General features: G+C 42.2%; 1 protein-coding gene across 50 annotated transcripts in view; it reads left to right on the top strand.

The window, feature by feature from the left end:
* The first annotated feature begins 195 nt into the window (after positions 1–195).
* UBAP2L (ubiquitin associated protein 2 like) overlaps positions 196–13271 on the top strand; it is a 48299-nt gene continuing 35223 nt past the window's right edge. For 26 of the 50 annotated variants that reach the window (XR_014844158.1, XR_014844151.1, XR_014844156.1 and 23 more), the window contains exons 1-4: positions 196–321; positions 4382–4511; positions 6506–6583; positions 7302–7412. Coding sequence is in view for 36 of the 50 variants with exons in the window: in XM_085022902.1 (XP_084879028.1) it covers positions 4422–4511; positions 6506–6583; positions 7302–7412 (279 nt within the window). In the remaining 14 variants the exon portion in view is untranslated. The remainder of the gene's footprint in view (positions 322–4381; positions 4512–6505; positions 6584–7301; positions 7413–13271) is intronic. The other 24 variants (XR_014844159.1, XR_014844152.1, XR_014844157.1 and 21 more) reach the window with 1 other exon arrangement.

The following is a 13271-nucleotide window of genomic DNA, read 5'->3' as shown; positions in this document are numbered from 1 at the left end:
GCGGGGCCGCAGCGGAGGAGGCGGGGCGGACGCGCCGAGCCGGAGTGAGGTGTCTCGTGGCGGGGCGGCACGCGCACGCTTGCGTGCGCGTCCCTTTTCGCGTCACGTGCTGGGGGACGCAGGAAGGCAAGTGGGAGGGGGAAGGCGCGAGAGCGAGCGCGAGAGGGAAAAGGAGGGAGGGGGGTGGGGAGGAGGGAACCTTATATCACGTGACAGGGGCGGCGCGGCCCGGGGTGTCAGTGTGGAGGAGACTGAGGTAAAGTTGGGAGCGCAGCGGCGTTGGCGGCGGCGGCGGCGGCAGCGGCAGCGCGGCGGGGCCGGGTATTGTCCGCGGCCCCTTTAAATCCGCGATCCCCCTTTTACCCTCCCTCTTTTCTTCCCTATCCCCGCCGTATCCCCCTCCCTCGGTAGGCCCCCCCCCCCCGCACCGTGTGTTCCCCACTGTACACCCCCCCCACCTAGTCGTGCGAGTCCTGGCGCCCCCCCACCCCTCGAGTCGGCCGCTGGAGGTTTTGTTTATGGTTGGGTTCGCGGCCTACTGGGCCGCGCCAGAGCCGGGGCCTCGATTTGGGAGCGTGGCCGGGGCGGGGCTTGGGGCAGCTGGAGGGGGGGGCCATGCGGCTAGAGCCTGAGAGGGGGAGAGCGAGAAAGAGCGCGAGCGAGCGAGGCCTGGGCCTTGCCTGAGGTAGGGGCCTCTCTCTACCCTGGTCGGTGCCTGTGGAGAAAACGAGAAGGCCTCCTCCCTTTCCAACCCTCTGCGGGCCTCCTCTGATCCGGATCCGGCCTGGTTTGGGGGTGGCGGGGGGGGGGATGGGGGGAGGGAGGGCGTTGGGGTGGAGCTGCCCCAAACTCCCCCATGTGGCCCTCAGTTTGGAGTGCGGAGGATTAATTTGTTCCGGGTGGGAGGTAAGGAGGCGATTGGCCCCGTGAGCTCCCGATGTGGCGCTGAACGAGGTGAGCCTCCCATCCTCCGCGCGTGGGCTTGCGTCCCCTCTCCGTTTCCAGCCTCTTTGTCAGCTCCTCTTATTACCCTTCCTTCTTTCTCACCGCCCAGGCTCTCGAAATATATTTTTTTGCTGCTGTCTTTGGCTTCCTGTCGTCCATACTGTAGTTTTGGGTACCCCGAACAATTATGCTATTTGGGAGGCTGGGCATACAGGCTCCCAGAGGATGTATTACGCCTAAGGGACGTAATTAGAGCAGTAGGGTATTTGTCCAATCTTCTCATAGTGGGACAGAAATTCCAAATTTCTTCAGACCCTTCACCTTGTGGACAGTCGCTAAATTGCTTTGCAAACTGATGTCACAAACAGGAGGCTGCTCCTTTTCCACCGTTCTTGAAATGTAGCCATCTCTGGTGTAGGATGTTGTGGGGGGAAAAAAAAACCAAACAAACCACCACAGTAACAGGCCTTTTTTGGTGTTATTGTTATCCCTTTTGCTTTTGATTGTCCCTGATTGTTAGATGGAGAACTCCTTTTTTGTTTCCTCCCCATCCACATTACACTGCCCATATCTTTTGCTTTGGGGATATCTGATGCTGGGAGGTGACAGGGGTCAGTGACAACCCTCATTACTGGAGAACTAAAACGTTTTGGCTTCTCATAGATTGATAAAACTGCTTTGAGATCCTACAACCATTGTCCTTAAAGATTATCCTATTCCAGTGATTATTTCCGTTGTGAACGGGAAGTCGGAAAGTATTGCTGGCATGTAAACTAATGGTGAAAGGCCTTAAAATGTACTGTTTTGGTTTTGATTTTTAAAGCCCCTACTTGCTAAATGTGTCCTAACTGGGAAGTACTCTTTTTTAAATTAGATTCAAATTGATGGGGAAGAGGATGCAGGGGTCATTGCTGCAGAGCATCTAGGGGAATTATTTGCTCTGTTAGAGGTACCAAGCCTTACCCACCCCCTCCTCCAGCTTCAGAGTTTCTGAATTGTTTCTCAAATTAGATTGTAAGCTCCCTGAGGGCAGCAACCAAGTTATATTGCTTTTGTATTTCCTAAAGTACTGGACACATAGTAGATAACTCAATAAATATTTGTTATTTATTTTTTTCTGTAAAATTTCTCTGGCTATTTTTTTAAGTAGCTGGTTCTCAAAAAAAAAAAAATGGTCAAGGGCACTCCTGTGTTGAAACCTGTATTTGTTCCTACAGTACTCCCTTGGTCTCCAATACTTCTTATCTATTTCCCTTAAATATTTTATTTTCTAAGAAAGAGTATTTAACAAGATTCCTCGCCTCCACTGTGATAACTGGGTATGTGTCTCTGCTTGCTACTAAAAAGCTACTAACTCTGTGCCCTCCAGTGATCCATCCTAGATCACTTACTTTTGACCTGTTGCTCAGTGTTGTTACTACCTAGGTGGTAAAATTTCCTTAGTCACACATTTCAGAGCACTTCTAAGAGGGAGCTGGAAGTTAATAGCAAAGGGATCAGGAGGTGCTTTTTTTTTTCCCCCCTTTCCGGAGTAGTTGTGTGGCTTTCAAGATGATTTTTTAGTGTATTTACATTGACTGGTATTGTCTAAGCAAGTTATCCATATAGCTAGTAATAAAATTCATATCTATTGTAGTGCATGCTTACAAATTGAAATCACATGTGGAGTGGAAGGCAGTATTTGTAAGTTAGAGGACAGGTTACTTCCATGTTAGAATCTTCACCTTAGAGCCCAGTATAATAAAGCCAAAAAGTTTTTCTCTAGGTTTTTTTCTTTTTCTCTTTGATTTGAATTCAGGCATACTTGGTTGAACCACCCTTTTTTTTTTTTTTTTTTTTTTTTTGGTAAATTATGTATTGAAACTTGACAATAATGCCAGCCTGGGAAAAAGGACTATTGTGTATCAAATAATCCTGTACTGGCTAGACATATTTACAGGCCTTTTTGTGCACACGTGTTTGTAGGGAGAAGAGGTAATGGTTAAAAATTAGCCCTGAAGTTTTCTTAAAAATATGTCTTGGTGGTAGGGAATGTAGAACTCTTAATTCTTAATGACCGCATCAAGCAACAAAGATCTATGTAACACTGACCTAACTGGCTGAAGAATTTATCCACCAGGAAGTTAGCTTTCTTTGTAATCCAAGAAACAGATGAAATTCCTAATAGTTAATTCTTGCATATTTCTTGAAAAGCCCACCCTACTTCTCCCTCAAATTCAGCAATGTCTTCCGGGTAGCCTAAAATTACTGTATTTGAAGTTTCATTAATTGAAAAAATTAAATGTGGAGCAGAAAAGTATAAACTTGTCCTCTTTGGAAGGGAATAAAGCAATGGAAGGTAACCTCTTATTTTGAGCACTCTTTCATATGATGAATATTTTCTTTACTAAATGCAGCAGCTGAGATTGCATTGTAAAACAGTGTGGATGAAGGCAACTTAAATTCAGTAGATTCCTTGCTTATTAGAAGTGTTATGACAAAAACTGATGGGTTTTGGGCAGGCCTTGTATCTTCCATGTCTCTTTAAAGACAACAAAGTCATCTTGCTGGCAATGAATCATATGTCAAGTTTAAAGTTATTTCCCAAAAGCACTTTTTCAAATAAAACTTTGTACTAAATACTTTTGGTTTGGGACACATTTGGGATTCTCTGTGTTAAGGTGAGTGGTGAAGGGTAATTGCAATTCTGGTTTCTTGAAACTGTGGACCTAGAAAACCAGCAGATGCAGCCACGCAAGCAGCCTTTTGGACTGTTATCCAGGGAACTGAGATTCTGGGCAAAAATCACTGGTGCTAATACATGCCTTGTTGAAAACTGGAAGTCCCCCACTCCCTACTGAGAGAAAGAAACTTGAGGGAGAAAGAGGCTAGACTTGAGCTTGTCCCTTTTTTCCAAGTGATGGAGGACACATTCAGCTTAAGTTGAAAAGGTTGTAAAGCAGGTAAAGCTGTTTTCAAAGGTAGCTTGAGTACAGAGTTTTACATTGTTTTTATTTGCAATATAGATTTAATGCCCTTCCTGGAAGGCTTTTGTTTCCAGGCTTTGCCGATTATCGTTCCTTCTGTCAGAGGGACTTTAGATAGTTTCATCTATTAGAAGACTTGATAATATTGTTTTGTTTACTGTCAAGTTAGTGAAACTTCACAAAACCTGCTTATAGGGGACTAGTAACCAAACTGTGCTCATAACTTAAAAAAAAAAAAGACCGTCACAACACATTTTTTATTTTATACATTTCTTATTCTACAAAATTGGATTAATAGCTGTAGTTCCTTAAAAAATTTATCAAACTATAAATATGTTGCAAGAACAGGTGAATGTTGGTTTGCTTCTTTGCAGAAATGTTAAGTGTTTGGTGAATGTGCTGATGAAAGTTTGAAAACATTTTGCCCACATTTAACATCTACACTTTTCTTTTCTTTTTGAATCTTTCAGTATTCTACCTTGTAAATACTGTTATTTGTATATACTGTAAATGATGACGTCGGTGGGCACTAACCGAGCCCGGGGAAACTGGGAACAACCTCAAAACCAAAACCAGACACAGCACAAGCAGCGGCCCCAGGTAAAGAACCCAAGGGATGTGGATCCATGGGGATAGTCTTCCTGGTTGATACTCATTTCCATCCAATACAGCATCATTCTGTGCTTTGGATTATTGATTTGGTTCTTTATTCTTCTTACTGTATTTGAAGTTTCATTAATTAAAAAAATTAAATATGGAGCAGAAAAATATAAAATTGGGGCCTGGTAACTGTTAATGACATGCTGTGATGTCACGTGCTTATTTTTTGTTGTTTAACATACTGCATTATGAGACTTGGAAAGAATGGGTTGAGAGCTTTGTATCTCTAAGATAGCATTTCCTTTCATTAACCTGGATTTAAGCAATAACTTTTTTTTTCTCTTTTTCTTTCTTTTTTTTTTTTTTTTGACCACCATATGGAAGCTCCCAGGCCAGGGATCGAATCCAAACTGCAGCTGAGAGCTACTCCCTGGATGCGGCAACATCAGATCCTTTCCCCAGTGTGCCACAGTGAGAACTCCAGCAATAACATTTCTTATTTCCTAGGTCTTCCAGCTTGACATCTCTCTAGCCAGTCTTTGTCTTGCTACCTTTTTCCTTTCCTCTTATTTTCCCTAACTTTTATTTTACTCTCTGGTCTCATTGAGGCTTAATCTGATTTTTCCTTTACCATCAGGAGTTAACATCTTTACTTTGTTCCTTCGAAATTAACAAATGAGATAACCTAGAGCATTGCTCAGTTTTAAAGAGTAGGAGTTCCCATCATGGTGCAGTGGTTAACGAATCTGACTAGGAACCATGAGGTTGCGGGTTTGATCCCTGGCCTTGCTCAGTGGGTTAAGGATCTGGTGGTGCCGTGAGGTGTGGTGTAGGTTGCAGATGCGGCTCGGGTCCCGCATTGCTGTTGCTGTGGCTGTGGTGTAGGCCTGCGGCTGCAGCTCCAATTCAACCCCTAGCCTGGGAACCTCTATATGCGAGAAATAGCATATCCGAGAAATAGCAAAAATAAATAAATAAATAAATAAAGAGTAACCTCCTGGTGCTAAGATTTAATGGATTGTTTTGTATTATTATTATTATTATTTTCTTTTTTGGCCGCCCTGCAGTATGTGGAGTTTCCAGGCCAGGGATCATATCCCAGGCACAGTTTCAAACTACTGTGGCAACCCCAGATCCTTTAACCCACTGTGCCAGGCTGGGGATTGAACTTGGTTCCTGGTGCTACAGAGATGATGCAGCTCCTCTTGCACCAAATGGGAACTCCTGTTCTGTTTTTTGAAGTTGGGTTTAGATACTTGTTTTTTATTACCAGTCTGGTATTGGTTGGTACTTGATATGAATGGATTAACATATTTGGTTATGGTCAGGTAAATTGAATAGGTAAGACTAGAATTTTCCTCTTACTCATTTTCCTTTCATCCTCCCCCACCCCCAACCTTGGCTGCACCTGTGGCATGTGGAAGTTTCTGGGCCAGAGATCAAACCTGAGCCACTGCGGTGACAATGCTGGATCCTTAACCTGATGAGCTAGCAGGGAACTCCCACTTTTCTTTCTAAGTGATTTTCTAGCAAAATTTTAGCATTCAGTCTCAACTGAAGCTAAAGTTTCTGACATAAACGTACACTGGATACTTAGAAGATATGTTGAGTTTATCCTCAGACTAAACTTTATGGTGCTCTCATCCCTAAGGGATAAGAGAGTGGCATTGTTCATTGCAGAAGCAGCAACAGGGTTTACACATGATTTTGTAAATATATTAATAAGTGAACTAAGGCACAGATGTTTCAAAATGGTGCTGTGATCGCAAAATGAAAGGCTCTTTAACTGTGAATGCTAATGAAAAAGCTCCCTGTTTTTTTAGAGATTGTAGAGTGAAACTGTGACAGCTTCACACTTTTTTGTTATTTTGCTCATTGAAGCCCCTTAAATGGTGATAATGTTTTATTACTTGGTCATTTGTGACAAGCAGAAGGAAATTGGGGCGGGAGATAGTAAATATTGACTACATGGGTCCTCCTTATTTCTTTCTTAGGCCACTGCGGAACAAATTCGACTTGCACAGATGATTTCGGACCATAATGATGCTGACTTTGAGGAAAAGGTGAAACAAGTGAGTGAATTGCTAATTTGCCATACGCTGTGGGAAGAGACATCATGATTAAAGCCCATTTAAATAGAATTGATGCCCACGAGGATACTTTCCACTCTAGACATTAAAAGAATTAATGAATTGAAATAGGATAGGTTAAGCCAATAAATTAGTGCTTTTATTGTCTGCATTACCCTCCCCCTTTGGACGATACCTTGTTCAAAAAAGTTTTGTCTTAATTTAGTTTAATTTAATTTAATTTAATTTTTTGCCATTTCTTGGGCCACTTCCTTGGCATATGGAGGTTCCCAGGCTAGGGGTCGAATCGGAGCTGTAGCTACCGGCCTACACCACAGCCACAGCAACACAGGATCTGAGCCGCGCCTTAATTTTAATCTCTTGTTTATTGAATGACTTTGTTGGTACCATTGTACAGCAACTGAGCAGTTGTGGCATCTAGGAAATGTGGAAAGTCATGGTATGCTGAAGCCTGTGCTTCTGTGTTTGATTCTCAACTAGATGGTTTATTGTTTGATTGCTTCATAAATAATCTTGCTCCATCCCTAATCACAGGTGTTAATATTTTACTTTGAAACCAGAATACCAAAGTCCTGCATATTTTGCTTCTTTAAGCCTGGTTCTTTCAAACTCAGCTATGTCTTCTCCCTTTTCTTTACCTGGTTTTCTTGTGTGGGGAGTGCAGCCTTGTTCATGATGGTTGCTCATCTTTCTCTTTCAGTTGATTGATATCACAGGCAAGAACCAGGATGAATGTGTCATTGCTTTGCATGACTGCAACGGAGATGTCAACAGAGCCATCAATGTACTGCTGGAAGGAAACCCAGATACGGTAGAGTGCTAATAAAGTTTTAGAAAGTGGGTCCCTGCTTGAGAGACTAGTATAAATTCTAAAAATAGCGAGTGGAGTAACTCACCTTCAAGCAGAGTACCTTATTCTCCAAATAAAGCAAGAAAATGTTTTGGAGATTATTTGCTGCAGGTTGCAAATACTACGTTTACGTACAATAAATAGGAGAAAACATCAAATTAATCTATTCTAATTGGTCTGGAATAAATTATGCATTCTAGGTTAGTGACTGTTTAAGACTTGGTTAGTGTGAGTTAGAGGTGCTATTTAATAGCCTTAGTTACTAATCTTGGAAAATTTCTGCTCTCCTGTTTTATTGCTATTGAACAAAAGCCGTAAACTACTGGATTCTGATTTCAGAACACTCCCATCAGTATCACCTTTGCATTTCACAGAACCTTTTTGTCATACGAACTTAGTTTTGTTGAGGTAGCAGAGAAACAAATTTTATAGCTTGTTGACCATACCTGGAGATGATATGTGTTATTGTGACCATGCCTGGAGATGATATGTGTTATTGGAGGAACTCTTGCCCTAGAAATTAGAGTTGTTTTCACCTCTTTCTCTCTTTTTTGCTTAATGAGAATCCTGTTTTGTTGCTGTGTTGTTATTGTATAAAGTTATTAAGTCCCTTAAGAACAGGGATTCTGCTTTACTAATCTTTGGGATGTTCCTGTACTGTTTACTAGAGATCTGTATTATTTTTTTATGAGCAATATATCATTTGAAGTCATTTTCATTTACTGGGTCTCGCTCTGGGGATCTTTGGGATAGACTTCATCCTTAAAGAGAATAACTTACTAATGTTACAGTGCCACTTTAGCTGAATGTTGGAGGTTTGTCAGTTTCCTTGAGAAATAACAGTGGAAAACTTTTTTTTTTTTTTTTTGGTCTTTTTAGGGCAGTACCCTCGGCATTTGGAGATTCCCAGGCAAGGGATGGAATCTGAGCTGTAGCCGCTGGCCTAAGCCACAGCAATGCCAGATCTGAGCCACATCTTCAACCTACACCACAGCTCATGGCAACGCCAGATCTGAGCCATATCTTCGATCTACACCACAGCTCATGGCAATGCCTGGATCATTAACTCACTGAGTGAGGCCAGGGATCAAACCTGCATCCTTATGGATACTACTCAGATTCATTTCTGCCAAGCCGTGACCAGAACTCCAAGGAAAACTATTTTTAATTGTTGAATTTAAATTTGTAGAACTTTTTAAAAAGTGGTCCTAGATTAGATTTTGTATTATTGGCCTTATTTGAAAATTAATGCCTGGATAATTAGATAGCAGTTTTGGTTCATTTTGAGTTTACTCCAGAGTAATTATCTCAAGATTTTCTGGGGAGTAGGATGAAGGTGGAGATGGGTGTATGTTTGCTTTTCGTTTAATTTTTTTTTTGGCTGTGCCCGTAGAATACAAAAATTCTCAGAACAGGGATTGAACCCATGCCACAGCAGTGATCTGAGGCACTGCAGTGAAAACACCAGATCCTGTGCTACAGGAGAACTCCCATCTGACTAAAATTTTAGAGTGCGGGCTGAGCTAGAGAGTAGAGAAAGTAGAGGCAGGAAGATCAGTCTGAATTTTAAAAAGGTGGGGGCTAGTTCCTTGGTGGCTCAGCAGGTTAAGGATCCAGGTTGTCACTGTCATGGCACAGGTTGCTGCTGTGGTACAGGTTTGTCCCTGGCCTGGGAACTTCCCTGCAGCCAAGAAAAAAAAGTCTGATTTTTTTTTTTTTTTTTTTTAATTTAACCTTTTTTTGTGTGCAAGTCACAGTTTGTTTCACCTTTCTAGCATCTTCTGTCTGTGCTACAAATTGATCTTCCATGGTATCAAAAAAGAAAAGAAACTACAGAGTTCCTGTCGTGGCTCAGTGGTTAATCAATCTGACTAGGAACCATGAGGTTGTGGGTTCTTGGCCTTGCTCAGTGGATTAAGGATTTGGTGTTGCTGTGAGCTGTGGTGTAGGTCGCAGACACGGCTTGGGTCTGGCGTTGCCGTGGCTCTGGCGTAGGTAGGCCAGTAGCTACAGCTCCAATTCGACCCCTAGCTTGGGAACCTCCATATGCCACAGCAGCAGCCCTACAAAAGGCAAAAAGACCAAAAAAAAAAAAAAAAAAAAAAAAGGAAAGAAAGAAAGAAACTAGAGAATGTAGGTTTTTGCCACAAATAAACCAGCTACTAGTGAATCCAATGGAAATTAAAGTCACGTGCCAGGAATATTGGATGTATTTGGGTGGATGAGATCATATCAGAAAACTGGCAGTACCTTTGGGAAGATCATAGTAATTATTTTTACTTATAGAACCCATCTGGTGCCAGCAACTGATATGTATACTATAGTGGAATGAAAAGGTGACAGGTTTCTGAAACCTACCAGTTTTTGAGACAGATTAGTAAAAACTGAAAGAGCTGTTTGCTGTTTTGAGTCTAGTTTCCAGAGTTGTGGGTTTGTTGGTTTTTGTTCCTTTTGTTTTCTGTTTTGTTTTTTTTCTTTTTGCTTTATTTAGAGCTGCAGTCATGGCATATGGAAGTTCCTAGGCCAGGGGTGGAATGGGGGCTACAGTTGTCAGCCTATATCTCAGCCACAGCAATGTGGGATCCAAGCTGTGTCTGTGACCTACACCACAGTGCAGGGCAGTGCCAGATCCCTGATCCATAGAGTGAGGCCGGGGATCAAATCCGAATCCTCATGGATACTAGTCAGATTTGTTTCTGCTGTGCCACAACAGGAACTCCAAGTTTCCAGAGTTCTTGATGCAGGTTTAGCCATAAGGTTTACTGTAATTTATGAATTGAAGCTTCTATGAGCATAAAATGATCTACCAGCTACAGTGTGGAGTCACTTTGGATTGGAAGAGTATGAAATAAGGAGCTGCCAAGTCCTAGGTGGATACTTAAAAAAAAATTTTTTTTTGGAGTTTCCTTGTATCTCAGCTGGTTAAGAATCCAACTAGTATCCATGGGATGAGGGTTCGATCCCTGGCTTCGCTCAATGGGTTAAGGATCTGGCACTGCCATGAGCTGTGGTGTAGGTTGCAGATGCTACTCAGTCTGGTGTGCTGTGGCTGTGGTGTAGGCCAGCAGCTGCAGCTCTGATTTAACCCCTACCCTGGGAACTTTCATATGCCACAGGTGTGGCCTTTAAAAAAAAAGTAAACTGATTTTATAAACTCTTTAGAACATGTATGTGTGCTACGTGTTCTATAACTATGTATAAAACTGTACCTAAAAGTATAGTTGTAATTTCTTTGTTTTTTGGGTTTTTTTTTAGGGCTACATCTGTGGCATATTGAGGTTCCCAGGCTAGGGGTTGAATTGGAGCCTAGGCCACAGCCACAACAATGCCAGATCTGAACCTCATCGTGACTTACACCACGGCTGATGACGACGCCAGATCCTTAACCCACTGAGCGAGGCCTGGGATCAGAACCTACGTCCTCATGGATATACTAGTCAGATTTGTTTCCACTGAGCCATTATGGGAACTCTTGAAAGTGTAGTTTTAAATTTACCTTTTTTGAACTTAAAAATGTTTAGATTGTGGTAAAATATACTTAACAAAATTCACCATTTTAACCATTTCAGATGTACAATTCATTGGCATTTAGGGCATTGACAGTGTTTTACAACCATTTGCACTATCCATTTCCAGAACTTTTTCATTTCCCAAATGGAAACTACCCATTAAACAACTCCCCATTTCTCCCCTCCCAGTTCTGGGTAACATCTTCTATTTTCTTTTTTTTTTTTTTTTTGGTCTTTTGTTGTTGTTGTTGTTGTTGTTGCTATTTCTTGGGCTGCTCCCGCGGCATATGGAGGTTCCCAGGCTAGGGGTTGAATCGGAGCTGTAGCCACCGGCCTACGCCAGAGCCACAGCAACGCAGGATCCGAGCCGCGTTTGCAACCTACACCACAGCTCACTCACGGCAACGCCGGATCGTTAACCCACTGAGCAAGGGCAGGGACCGAACCCGCAACCTCATGGTTCCTAGTCGGATTCGTTAACCACTGCGCCACGACGGGAACTCCTATTTTCTTTATCTATGACTTTACTAATTCTTAGAACTTCATGTAAGTGGAATCGTATAAGTTTTCCTTTTATGTTTTCATTTAGCATGATGTTTTTAAGGTTTATCCAATATTGTGACTTGTGTCAGAATTTCGCTCTTTTATAAGGCTGAATGACATTCCATTATATGTATTTAGCACACTTTGTTTATCCACTCATCCATTGGTGGACACTTGGGATTATTTGGAAATAAATTGTAAACATAATGGTACTTTATTCCCTAAATTCTTCAGCATGTTTCCCTTAAAGAAGGATGCTCTTTTTTATTTGACTAAAATATTATCGATCCGGAGAAATAACTGCATATTACTGTTTTGTATTCCTAAAATTATTAGATACTAGATAGCTGTTGCTGAGCAATAGGGGCATTGTAGTTTGAGTTAGATGGTTACTAGGATAAGGAAGATCTGATAGTCTTGGTGTTTGTACTGGAACTTTTATTTGTACATATTTTCTGCAAAAATGTGTAAATCAGTGTGTCCATTAAAACTTCAAATTTATGGAGTTTCTATCGTGGCTCAGTGGGTTAGGAACCTGCTGAGGATGTGGAGTCAATTCCTGGCTTCGTTCAGTGGGCGAAGGATCTGGAGTTGCCGTGAGCTGTGGTGAAGGAGGCAGACCTGACTGGGATCATACATTACTGTGCCTGTACTGTAGGTTGGCAGCTGCAGCTCCAATTCAACCTCTAGCCTGGGAACTTCATTTGCGGCCCTAAAAAAAAAAAAAAAAACTCATTAAAAAAACCTTTAAATTAATGAAGCTCCTTTTCTAAGGAAGGAGTGTTTTGCAAGACTGTTTCATTTATTTTGCTTATTACAAATATTCCTTCCTGCAGTCTGGAATGAACTGTTTTGAAGAAGGTTGAATTACATCAGCTTAGGATATATAGGGAGAACAGGGCAGATAGAACCTGGAATAGAAGATTTCCTATAGTCAGCATGTCTCAGGGCCAGGGCTGTGCTCTCCTGACTGCTGTTTGATTTCTTTTACTTAGTTATTTCTGTTATTGTTGTTATTTGCTTTTTAAGGGCCACACCCATGGCAAGTGGAAGTTCCCAAGCTAAGGGTCAGATCAGAGCTGTGGCTGCTGGCCTGTGCCATAGCCACAGCAATACCAGATCCAAGCTACGTCTATGACCTACAGTGTAGTTCATGGCAACACTGGATCCTTAACCCACTGAGCAAGGGCAGGGATCAAACCTACCTCCTCCTGGATACCAGTTGGGTTTATTACTGCTGAGCCCCAATGGGAAGCTCCTCTGCAGCGTACAGTGCAGCTCATGGCAATGCCAAATCCTTTTAACCCTCTGTGCCAGGCTGGGGATCGATCCTGCATTCTAGTGCTACAGAGACGCTGCCGATCCCACTGTGCCACAGCAGCAACTCCTGCTCTTCTTTAAATAAAGGAAATTGAAGTTCTTTGGTGGCTCAGTGGGTTAAGGATCTGGTGACGTCTGGGTACAGCTGTGGTGCATGTTCTGTCTTTGACTGGGGAACTTGCGTATGCTTAGGCACAGCTAAAAAAATAAAAAATTAAATTAAAATACATAAAGGAAAGTGGTGTGTATAGAGGAATGGGCAGTAGGTATAGTTGTTTTCCTCCTAAGTTCTAGATTGCTTAAATATGATAATATATTTGAGAGTCAGAGTTCCTGTGTGGCTCAGTGGTTTAAGGATCCAATGTTTTCACTGCAGCAGTTTGAGTTCCATCTCTGGTCCAGGAACTTCTACATGCTTCAGGGGTGGCCAAAAAAAAAAAAAGAGTCA

The sequence above is a fragment of the Sus scrofa genome, chromosome 4, assembly GCF_054392235.1.
Source record: "Sus scrofa isolate SSC_HxYL_T2T_F1_AM1 chromosome 4, Sscrofa_HxYL_maternal_Yorkshire_Landrace_v2.0, whole genome shotgun sequence".
Lineage (NCBI taxonomy): Eukaryota > Metazoa > Chordata > Mammalia > Artiodactyla > Suidae > Sus > Sus scrofa.
The sequence above is the reverse complement of the archived record's forward strand: the minus strand, read 5'-3'. Positions and strand labels throughout refer to the sequence as shown.